The sequence below is a fragment of the Parasteatoda tepidariorum genome, chromosome 9 (genome assembly GCF_982258835.1).
Source record: "Parasteatoda tepidariorum strain Cologne lab strain chromosome 9, Ptep-v5.0, whole genome shotgun sequence".
In the NCBI taxonomy this organism is placed as follows: Eukaryota; Metazoa; Arthropoda; class Arachnida; order Araneae; family Theridiidae; genus Parasteatoda; species Parasteatoda tepidariorum.
In genome coordinates this window covers 48,606,438-48,618,280 of record NC_141763.1, presented here as the reverse complement: position 1 = coordinate 48,618,280, position 11,843 = coordinate 48,606,438, and the positions used below count along the sequence as shown (strand labels likewise).

Genomic DNA, 11,843 nt, shown 5'->3' with positions numbered 1-11,843 from the left:
TAGAATTTTAAGTTGGTAGATATCGCAAATTGACATTTACACACTGTTTTCATATTTCAAAAGTGATAACTCAAAACATATCTCAGCAGATTTTTTGAATTAAATATTTTAAGCATTATTTACAAAATATATATATATATATATAAAATATCTTTACTAATTTTATTTATTTATTGTACAAAGATACTGTAATCAACTTCTCGTAGCTGCATTGGGTATGAATTTTTACTTCAATAAATTTTTTTTAAGTACGAAGCTATAATAAATGAAAGAAGTCAAAATTACTACTGGTTATATGAACAATTTAAAACTTTATTTAATAAAATAGTTGCACAGTTTTTCATTTTTCTGAAATTTCAGCAGACAGACATCACAACTTAAATACACTTCACCTAAATGCATAATCTCAAATAAATGTATTAATAAGCATACAAAAAATAGTTTTAGATACAAATAACAAATATAAATAAGAATTTTGCACATAAGGATTCTTTCCTTGATAGGACGGCTTTAAAAATTATTAATTAGTGGTAGCTTCTTCAAACATTACATTCAAATAGTACCAGTAAGCTCTTGTCAGGCTAGAAAAAACTTATTATGTAAATCTACCCAATCCAAGAAACTGCCATTTACAATAAACATCTAATTTAAAAATGGAAGTTTAACATAATTCACCCAATAATTCTATATGAAAATCTATTTTATTAATTTTTAACGTTATATTTTACGTGCTTAAAGAAACTAGTTTAGAAGAGAAAATTATTAAATTTTGTCTGGGTTTTCAAAAGAAAAAAAAAAAGAATTTTTTTTCACAAATAATGTGCAATTGAAAATAAAACAAAAATTCAGAATAATATTTGCCATTCATTTAAAGCCTATGAATAATTTTAATTAGGCGTTCAACACTCTAAAATATTACTTATAGGATTAATAGTAACTTTTTCAAAGTTTATTAAAACAATATCTTAAAAAAAAAAAAAACTTAAAACATGTGTCTTTGCATTTTATAGAATTTTGTGTCATACAGAACATTGGACTTATCTTTAAACTTACCTACTAAGCATGACAGTAATATTAGTCTGAGAAAGACAAGATATAAAATGCTTAATATAATTTTAAGATTCAAATATTTAGACACATAAATATGTGCTTAAGCATTAACAGAATTTTTTTTTTAAAACTTTCGAGAACATTACAACTAACATAACACAATAAATTTATCAACTTCAGTTTGCTTAACCAAGTAGAGTAGACTTAAAAATAGAAAGATATTTAAGGAAATACATTTACCTAAATATAGTTCTGAACTAAATTGCCTAAATAATTAGACAAATTATGAAAAATGCTCATTATTCTTGCTTTATTGCAGAAATTTTAACTGAAATATTTATTGCTTACACCTGTAACAGTTAATGTGGTTTATAGAATTTCATTGCATAGATTTTCCTCTTTAAATAAATTTCCAGCATACGAAGAAAAAAAATGTTTCATACACATAAGTATAAACCTTAATAACTATATTTCAAATTGACGAAACTCTCCTCTGAAAAATTGCGAAATCATAGCTGACAACATAGATATGAAAAAATCCAGTAGATTTTATGAAATAATATAAATTTTATGATAATTGTAGCAGAATGTACTAAATATTTCACACAAAGGGAATTTTAGAGATTTTTCTAGTTATCAAAATAGAAAAATTGCAATATTCTCCAGTTAAAATTGACAACATACTCGAAATATTATGTGTTATGTTTACTCATAATTTTCAATATTAATAGGCATTTAATCAATCAAAGATATTTAAAAGATTTTATTAATTTATTTAAAAAGAAAATTCTGAACATTTTAGAAGAAAAAAAGTTATGCCCCTGGATGTCCCAATAACTAGCTTTTACACAATTAAAAACATTCATAAAATACAATATATATAACTTTTATCCCATTACTAAGGCTCATTACACAAAAATGATACCATATAAAAATGCTAGATGAGAGGAGTTTACATGTACGCTGTGAAATAAGATCATGCATTTGTTTGATACATTATATGTGCTTTTTTCATTTCATACACAAAATTAATCTCACTTTTAACAAACTGTACTTTTACTCCACAATAACTTTATTTGAATAATGAACTACATTTTACTATAATTTATAATAGAATTGTAATTTACTATTTAACCAATTTTAACAGAATTGTATTTCCAGCTTTAATTTAAAATGAACCAGAGAAACAATGCATGAATGTGCATTACAAGAGTTAAAGAACTTAAATTATCATCAATAACTTGATCATTTAATCATGCACAATTTTAAAAACAATACTTAAATTTTTATTAGAAACAATAACCATAACATTACTCTCAAACTGCAAATTAAATTTTTAATAATTGCGAAAATCAGAACTTCGAATTACATTTCATATGATTATATGCACACAACTAACAAAGGGAGAATAAGGAAAACTCCAAATGTTTATAAACATATCCATATAAAGGGCAAATTATAAATAATTGGCAATATAAATATTATAAAATTTCTAGAAGTTAAGTTGATCATATATGCATAACGGAAAACTTTAATATCTTTAAAGATCAAAATTAAACTAAAAATATTTTGATAAAACTGCAATGTTTAACCCAAAAATGGGAACTTACCAGTTTCGGGAGTCTACAAAAATGTCAGTGTCATTTAACTTTTATTGATGTCATCAATGCAATATTAATTGCAGTAAGAGGTACATAATATAGTAATGTCAGCATTCTTAAACTTTTAAGTACTTGAAAATGTTAATAAATGACATACCCTAGAAAGTAATTAACATCTAGTTAAGTTTGCAAGTGAGCTTTAGTTGTCATGCTGAACTTGGAAAAAACAATAAAAAGAAAACCATTTTAAAAATATCTATATAGAAAGTTTAATAAACTATCCAAATAGGCAGTTCTCTAGCTATTGTTTCACCAAGTTTATCTTCTCCACGATCAGCCAACTGTATGTGGTACACAGACGTGCTTCCAGTCATTCCTATATATGAATCAAATCATGAACCACTAGAGAAAAAAAAGTAACATTAACAATACTTGTATTAAAAAATTACGTCAAAAGAGATAAATTTGTCACAGTGACAAAAAATCTCAATATGTTGTTACTCTTTTTTAGAGTTAACTAATTTATTTTAAATACATTAATCTCATCTATCAATTCTGAATGCAAGGCATACAATTCCTATGATAGTTGCTAGGAAATTTAGAAATATATAAAGATGAATTGTAGATCTAAAATACTCGTTACTTTAATCACCACCTTTTCTTAATATAGCTAAATACAACCTTCATATTTTAATATTCCTTATTATAAACTATTCATAATATAAAATTTAGTATCGTATAATAAAATTTAGTATGTGCTGTTTGTATTCTAATGACAAACAGCACAAAACACAAGCATTTATCTCCATATAAGTTCATTTATTATTATACATAAATAACAAACTATATAATTTCTTAAAATTATTATTCGCTATATTAACGCTGATTTTACTAAAACATTTTTAATGATCAAAACATTCGTTAGAATAAATATTCCAATATGAAAACATATTTAGGTTATCAGAAATTTTCCTCAGCAAAAACTATTTAACGAATATTTTAAACAATAACCACTCAATCAATTAATGCTAAGCATATAAAAATAATTTTCTAGTAGAGTAGAGTTATAAATGCATTATAAAATTCATTCTCATTGAAAAATAACACGAGAATGATGTTCACGCATTATAGAACGTAATATATAAACATTTATGCAATGTTTTCACATTTAATTAGCTAATAATAAATAAAATGATTACATAAAATTAATATATTAATAATTTTTATTTACCACAACAGATTAGTTATCTATCCCATGCAGCAAAATTTCTACACGTGAAATTAGCAAGCCATCACAACAAATATGCACACGAACACTGGCGATGTGGCGATTTAACAGATAGAAAAAGTCGCCACGATGATTGAAAAAAGTAACCCATTTTTCGTTGCCACCGGGAAGATGGGACCTTCACTTCCTCTTACGGGTTCCTTATATCTATGAAACTCAGAATTCTTTCATGTGTTTACTTTTATTGAAAATTGTTACTCATTTGTGAAAACAGCTTAAAATAAAAATGGTACGTGAATTGTCTTACAATATCTCATAAAAGTATTATTCTTTCTGTTCAATACCGTGCTTTAGCTTTGCAGAAATTTTTCTTGACCAGAAACAGTCAAGTTTTTTATTTTTATTTGCACGTGTGCCGGCTCCATTGACATGACAGAAGAAATTTCTAATACAAAATCACACCCATTTAAATTAATGCTATTTTATGTGTTTTAAAAATTGCTTAAAATTTTTACATGATATTGACCTTATAATAATGACTAACATACTATATAGTTAAGGTTCTAATTTAATAAAAGCTTTTTTCCTGTTAATTATTAACTCAACTAATTTTGCATATAAATGGGCTCTTGAAAATCATAGATGCGAAATTTTTGTGTCTATTAGGGTGAATATAGTAGTTATAAAGCTTACAGTATGTAAGGTATAGTGTGGTTAAAAAAAAAAAAAAATTGAGCCACACCTGAGAATTTTTTTTTTTTGCGTTTTTTTTTTATGTTTGATTTCTTAAACTGCTAATTGATTTCTTAAACTGCTAAGACATATTTTTTTATCGTTTCTAATCAATATTGTGATTGTAAATATAGTTTGAGGCTGTTTATTTTAACCTATAGGTTCTTTGTTACACAGCATCATTAATAACAAATCGAAAACCCTAAATGTGACTTTAAATTTGAACTTCTAGTTTAATATTTCATACACAAAAGTAATTAATAATTCATACATTCTATCTGTGGGGATGTTTTATATTGTGATCTGTTACGCCAACTACAATTGCCATGATATTAAATTGATTTTAAACTGTTAATTTTTTTTTTTTGATGAAATCAAATCATGTAGATGTTTGCTTAGGGGTGGCTGCAAGTTATACCCTTCAAATTGGTCCCTTTCTGTGATGTCTTTTATTAGTCTCTCGTGGGTGGCTGTCCCGAAGTTGCCAAATCTTCCCGTTCTGCTCATAATTGCTTTTGTTTTATTTTTTGCATGAGAATAATTTACTTTTTACATAAATATGAAGTGATCTTTTAAATATTGAGTGTTCATTTAATAAAATTAGAATATGTATTGAAGCTTGTTTTATTACTGAAAAAATTATGCAACTTGTGGAATAAGTAGTATTATAATTCATATTCTTATATTACAATGATAAAGTATCTGTATGACTATTGAGAAATGCTATAATAGTGTTTCTGCATCCCAATTAAATAAAACTTTCAGTTAAGTGTCTTATTTGATGAAGTTAATAATACAAAAAGCTTTGTTATACAAGTGATGTGTTCTGATAACTTACAAAAAAATATCCTTAAGGAAGAATAGACGCTGCAAGATTTAAATTTGTGGTTATATTCTTATTTAAGATAATTGTATCCTCATGTTTAGAAATAACTTTAGCACTAGATATTCTGCAATGCTGTTACTGGGTTCCCACGGGCCATGGAAAACCTAGAATTGTCAGGAAATTTTTATTCTAAAAAGCGGAGAATAGTTAAGGAAAAGTGCAAGTGTTTACTAATACGGGAAGATTCCCTTTAAACACAAGCTGCTAATACAGCAGAGTTATCCTCAGGAGTAAAAAATGGGTTTTTCCTCACTGTAATGTGGACGCTTTGGGTTTTGAAAGGGCACTGACTGACTGACCACTGTGAAAATTTATAATATGTAATATTATGTAATTGAATTTTTCTAGAATTTTTAATTACCCTCTATACTATTTTGTGCCTGTCCTCCCCTATAAATATCTTATGTATTATATTAATTCCCCAATAGATACAGTACAGAACCCGCTATCCGGATATCAGAAAACCGGAACGAAATTCGATAAATTTTCCCACTATTCTTTTTTTCCTCATAAGATTTTAGGATTTTTCTTTCTTTTTTGAAAGATGTTTACCTTACCATCATTTTGGAAATAATCATTTATTGTATTACGTCATCGTTTTTTCTTTTTAAGATTATTTCCAAATATATATATTTTTTTAGTTTGGTTTAACAATTAAAAAACGGTTTTTTGTAGCGATGGTTCCGAATAATCGGTTCCCTATTTGGAGCCGAATATCATGCCAATTTTAACTATATTACTGGACAACATAAAAATCTTACTAAAATGAAGGAATAAAATTAGAAGTTGAAGCTAAATAATTTTCAATAAATAAATCTGAAATAGACTTTTATTAAAACAGGTAGTTAAAAAAACCTTTTCATGAAAAAATCAAAAAGCAGTGTTCTTTAGAGATGATGGCTTATTTTTACAATGAATTCAAGGAGGGCACTTTTATAACAATCTTACTGCAAGCGAGATCGGCCACGCTTCCGAAAACACTTAGGGAGAACACTGAATACAGTATGGTTCTAATGTTCAGCATTTTGTATTGTGATCTTACTTTTTTGAAAGGGGTGTAAACAGTCATATTAGACTTGCTGAAAAATGCTTTTAAATTTTTATTGGTATATAATAGTTGGTAAGATTCGAGAAAACAGTGTTGTAGTAAACTTGTATATTGACAAAAATTCCTGAATCAGTTAATATGTGATGTATAAAACAATTTTCTAAATCTGTATATTTGAATTTCAGACATCATTAAACCCAGTACGTGTTTTGAAAGGAGACACAGAAGAAGAAAAAAGAGAAGATGCCAGATTATCATGCATCTTTGGATCAATTGCAATTGGTGATCTTCTAAAAACAACTTTAGGTCCCAAAGGAATGGTAAATCTACCTTACATCAATTCTTTAAAGATTAAGCCTTGTTCCGAGATGTAAAATTAAAATTAGGAAATTTTTAAGTTTTTATAGCTTTTTTTGTCATTTATATTCAATAACATACATATAACATTTATAATTCTCAATGTTAAAAGATATTTAAAGCATATTTTTATTCAACTTTTATCATCCTTGTAGGATAAAATTCTTGTTTCGGATTCAAAAAGAATGGGAAGTACTATTGAACTAACCAATGATGGTGCTACAATTCTTAGATCAATTGGTGTTGATAACCCAGCTGCAAAAATCTTAGTTGGTAAGCATTGAGTTTGTTACTTGACATGCTATAAAAGCTATTTAAATTTATTTTGATTGTACTTATTGGTTTTATATGTATTTGTTGTAGATAGCAATGACAATATTTGCTTTCATTACACTTGTCTTATTTGATTTTTCAAATTATCATTGTTTTGCTTTATTGATGTTGTACTAAACTTATGAATTATATTTGTAACATTAAAAAAGTTACAATGTTTTTAGATTTGGTTGGAGATGATTTAAATGGAAAAATCTAAAATGCGTATTAAAGTTTAAAAAAAGAAAAGAGAAACATATTTTATCCAGACTCGGTTTTTCTTGTCAATTTTATGTAATGTAAATTTTCCTAACTTTCTTTTTTAATTAATCAGAATTTTGAGGATTTAGAGTTTTACAAAGTGTTTTAAAAAAGGTGATAATCAACTGAAAACATGTATATACATGCTACAGTGAAACCATACTTCTTACGGGTCTATTATTTGCAAGTAATTTTTCCATGCAGTTTGAGTTCCTGCTGTTGGGAGTGATAGATATGACAAATGTGGGACACTTAACATTGAAGCGACAAAGCGGGGGGTTAATCTAAAATAATGAATTGAAAATGTATGACAAGTAAAAATACATTATGGTCTTAAATAGGGGTGCACAACCTACTTTCTGCCAGCCACATGATTTCTTTTTATTTTTTAGGTAAAAACAAAAAAAAAGTTTCCTATTTAAATTTATAAAACCTCTAATAATTCAAGAAATAGAAATAATGTCTGAAGTCTAATGCCAGAAAAAAAAATTTACTACAATGGTTTTGTTTAAACCTTTTTAAATATTCTTTAATGAAAATATTTATTTTTTTACACTTTTATTCCATGGCCAAGAGGTTGAAGGTTATTGAAAAGGTTGTGCACCCTTAGTGTTCAAGATTAATGCAAAAATACTTAGAAATTCTGGATTTGAAGCAATTGGATTGCTGTCATTTTGTGTAAATTTTTAATAAAGACAGTAAGTTCCTCATTATTGCTAGCAGTTTGAAGCATTTTGCTAATGTTCGTACTAGTTATGATTCTGTTTTTTTTTTTTTTTTTTTTTTTTTTTTTTTTTTTTTCCCCAGCAATACAAATCTGCACTTTTGCTAAATTTGAGCCTTATTCTAAAGTTTAAAAAACCTCAACATGGATATTGTGAAGTAATGATTTTGTTATCAACCTTGCCTACTTTATTTCTTTGCTTTATTAATATTATTCCTTTGTTTTTTATGTATTTATTTTGGCTATGATGACAAAATAAAAAAAGACCAACTAAATATGGTTATCAATGTATACGCTATCCTGAGCCTTATTAATTTTTCATGCATGGGAAATAATGCAATACAAATAACTTATTTTGGCAATGTTATTTTGAATTAAGTACTAAAAAATGGAAGTGAATAAATTTTTTTTGATTGATTGATTTTTGAACTTAAGTCTGCTATTTATTTTTAGATATTATAGAATGTTGTCTTATGAATTAATTTTTGATATATATGTTTTTTTAATTACTACTGTGACGATAGAAAACAAAGACCTATATTATATGGTTAATGGCGTTTGTACTGAGTCTTGTTTATTTTTGTATATTTTTTTTAAAAAATATATTGTTTCTACAGTTGGACTGTTATTTATTTATTTACTTTTTTCTCTCTTTAAGATGAGGTAGGTAGGAAACACGAGACCATTTTAAATTGTTGAAATATAATATAGTATCCTAAGCTGATACTTTGGTTTTAATTACGTAGTTATGTCTTTGTGCAGTTCACTTGCTCATAAAGACTTTTTTAATGCTATTCTGGTAATTTAAGATTAATTAATAATATCAGTGCAAGTATGTTAGAAATTTTATTTTGACTTAAGTAGTTTTGTAAGGCTATGTTCTTTAAAATCTAGTTTAAAGAATTTTTTTTTAAAAAGAAATAACTATTTTCCATTGAAATAATATATATAATTCTAAACCTAACGACACTACTCACTAATAGGGTTTAGGTAGAGCAGAATGTGTCTTAAATAAATTTTAGCTTTATTTGATAATTTTCTAGAATATCTGCTATGATGATAGAAAACTGAAAGATCAATATGATATGGTTAACAAGATATATACGCTATCCTGAGCATTGATATATTTGTTGCATCATATTTTCATAGATTTTTTTTATGTTTAAATTCTTCTTTTGAATTCAGTTTATTGTTTGTGGTGTCTACACTATATGTATTTTATATATACTTTGAAAGTTGAAAATTTCCATTTCAATAATTAGTTATTTTTCTCCTTTGACTAAAATATAAAGAACAAAGTAGTATGGTTTTACAAATATATTTTTGCTATCTTGAGCTTGCACTAAGGGTTTCATTATAAAGTTACTTTCTTTATCCTATTCACTAGTAAGTCCACCAACCAAAAAGTATCCACCTGTTTCCTGTAACATACAAAGTGAAGCATATAACAAATTCCTTGCTAAAACAATCATAACAATTATCTGTTTGAAATGACAGTAAAGTTTTGAACAGAATTTTGAAAATTATTTGTGGGATCCCCATCATATCTCTATTTAATAAATGCATTAATATTAATATCTTGTTAACAAATTTTTCTGATAAAAACTAAGTATACCTTAAACAATAATTTTATTTTATTTATTTGTTTATTTCTGCTGTTGTTGAATGACATAGTGTCATTTCTACATATGTTTAATTTTGAAAAAGAAGTTTAATGCAACTTTTTATTCTTTCTGTGATATTTTCAACTAATTAGCTTTTACTAGTAATATCATTAGTGATATTCTCGTTAGGCACTTTTTCTATAAATCCAGTTGTCTGAACTAAATAGTAAATACGCTTTAAAGATCAGTATATTTTTACTATTAATATTGAAATGTATTCTGGCTTTAATATACAATTGCTATTTGTTTGATTAATTGCAGTTGCTTTTTCTTTTGTCCACTTCAAACTTTATTTGAAGAGCTATATTTATAGTATAAATTGTTTATTTAATTTTTGTGGTAATCTTCGGGTATTCTTTGTCTGGCATGATGCTTCACCTGTCAATATACGCTGTGTTACAGACATAAGTAATGACTGCAATCTTGGATTGCTGTTTATTTTTGTTACGTTCTAATTTTCGGATTGATTTTCGTCTTTCGTTTTGGCTATGATGATCTGAAACAGAAAGACCCATGTGAAATGGTTACGAATATGTATACGCTATCCTGAGCTAACTTTGCCAATTACGAGCCTATCTTGAATATTAGTCCAATCATACTCTAATTAACTAAGTTTTGATTGTATTCTGTCTAGTTTACAGATTTTTATAAAATTTCAGCTATGATGATATGTAACAGAAAGACCCACATGATATGGTTACGAAAATGTATACGCTATCCTGAGATAACTTTACCAATTACAAGCCTATCTTGAATATTAGTTGAATAATATACTAAATGATTCAGTTTTGATTGTATTCTGTCTAGTTTACAGATTTTTATAAAATTTTGGCTATGATGATATGTAACAGAAAGACCCACATGATATGGTTACGAAAATGTATACGCTATCCTGAGCTAACTTTACCAATTACAAGCCTATCTTGAATATTAGTCCAATCTTACTCTAATTAACTAAGTTTTGATTGTATTCTGTCTAGTTTACAGATTTTTATAAAATTTCAGCTATGATGATATGTAACAGAAAGACCCACATGATATGGTTACGAAAATGTATACGCTATCCTGAGATAACTTTACCAATTACAAGCCTATCTTGAATAATATACTAAATGATTCAGTTTTGATTGTATTCTGTCTAGTTTACAGATTTTTATAAAATTTCAGCTATGATGATATGTAACAGAAAGACCCACATGATATGGTTACGAAAATGTATACGCTATCCTGAGATAACTTTACCAATTACAAGCCTATCTTGAATATTAGTTGAATAATATACTAAATGATTCAGTTTTGATTGTATTCTGTCTAGTTTACAGATTTTTATAAAATTTTGGCTATGATGATATGTAACAGAAAGACCCACATGATATGGTTACGAAAATGTATACGCTATCCTGAGCTAACTTTACCAATTACAAGCCTATCTTGAATATTAGTCCAATCTTACTCTAATTAACTAAGATTTGATTGTATTCTGTCTAGTTTACAGATTTTTATAAAATTTCAGCTATGATATGTAACAGAAAGACCCACATGATATGGTTACGAAAATGTATACGCTATCCTGAGATAACTTTACCAATTACAAGCCTATCTTGAATAATATACTAAATGATTCAGTTTTGATTGTATTCTGTCTAGTTTACAGATTTTTATAAAATTTCAGCTATGATGATATGTAACAGAAAGACCCACATGATATGGTTACGAAAATGTATACGCTATCCTGAGCTAACTTTACCAATTACAAGCCTATCTTGAATATTAGTCCAATCTTACTCTAATTAACTAAGTTTTGATTGTATTCTGTCTAGTTTACAGATTTTTATAAAATTTCAGCTTTGATGATATGTAACAGAAAGACCCACATGATATGGTTACGAAAATGTATACGCTATCCTGAGTTAACTGTACAGTCTCTCAAACAACAATACAATACTCTTTACGTTGCAATAATACAATGCTTTTCATGTT

The 11,843-nt window shown here is 26.8% G+C and overlaps 1 protein-coding gene, 1 long non-coding RNA gene and 1 other non-coding gene across 4 annotated transcripts in view; 2 read left to right on the top strand and 1 right to left on the bottom strand.

Annotated features, from left to right (window-relative positions):
• Positions 1-291: 291 nt before the first annotated feature.
• On the bottom strand, positions 292-3,979 carry LOC147804039 (uncharacterized). The gene is made up of 2 exons (XR_015429209.1): positions 3,883-3,979; positions 292-3,053 (listed from the first exon to the last, which is right to left on the bottom strand). It is a non-coding gene; the product is annotated as an uncharacterized LOC147804039 (long non-coding RNA).
• A 122-nt stretch (positions 3,980-4,101) lies between these two features.
• Positions 4,102-11,843, top strand: part of CCT2 (chaperonin containing TCP1 subunit 2) — a 29,192-nt gene continuing 21,450 nt past the window's right edge. The window contains exons 1-3 of one of the 2 annotated variants that reach the window (XM_043055091.3): positions 4,102-4,168; positions 6,731-6,865; positions 7,058-7,175. In XM_043055091.3, the coding sequence (XP_042911025.1) occupies positions 4,166-4,168; positions 6,731-6,865; positions 7,058-7,175 (256 nt within the window). In that variant the 5' untranslated portion in view covers positions 4,102-4,165. Of the gene's footprint in view, positions 4,169-4,237; positions 4,440-6,730; positions 6,866-7,057; positions 7,176-11,843 lie in introns of those variants that run through there. The other variant, XM_087151734.1, reaches the window with a different exon arrangement.
• Positions 8,439-8,510, top strand: LOC122272064 (small nucleolar RNA U54). Its single transcript, XR_006226769.1, has one exon. It is a non-coding gene; the product is annotated as a small nucleolar RNA U54 (small nucleolar RNA).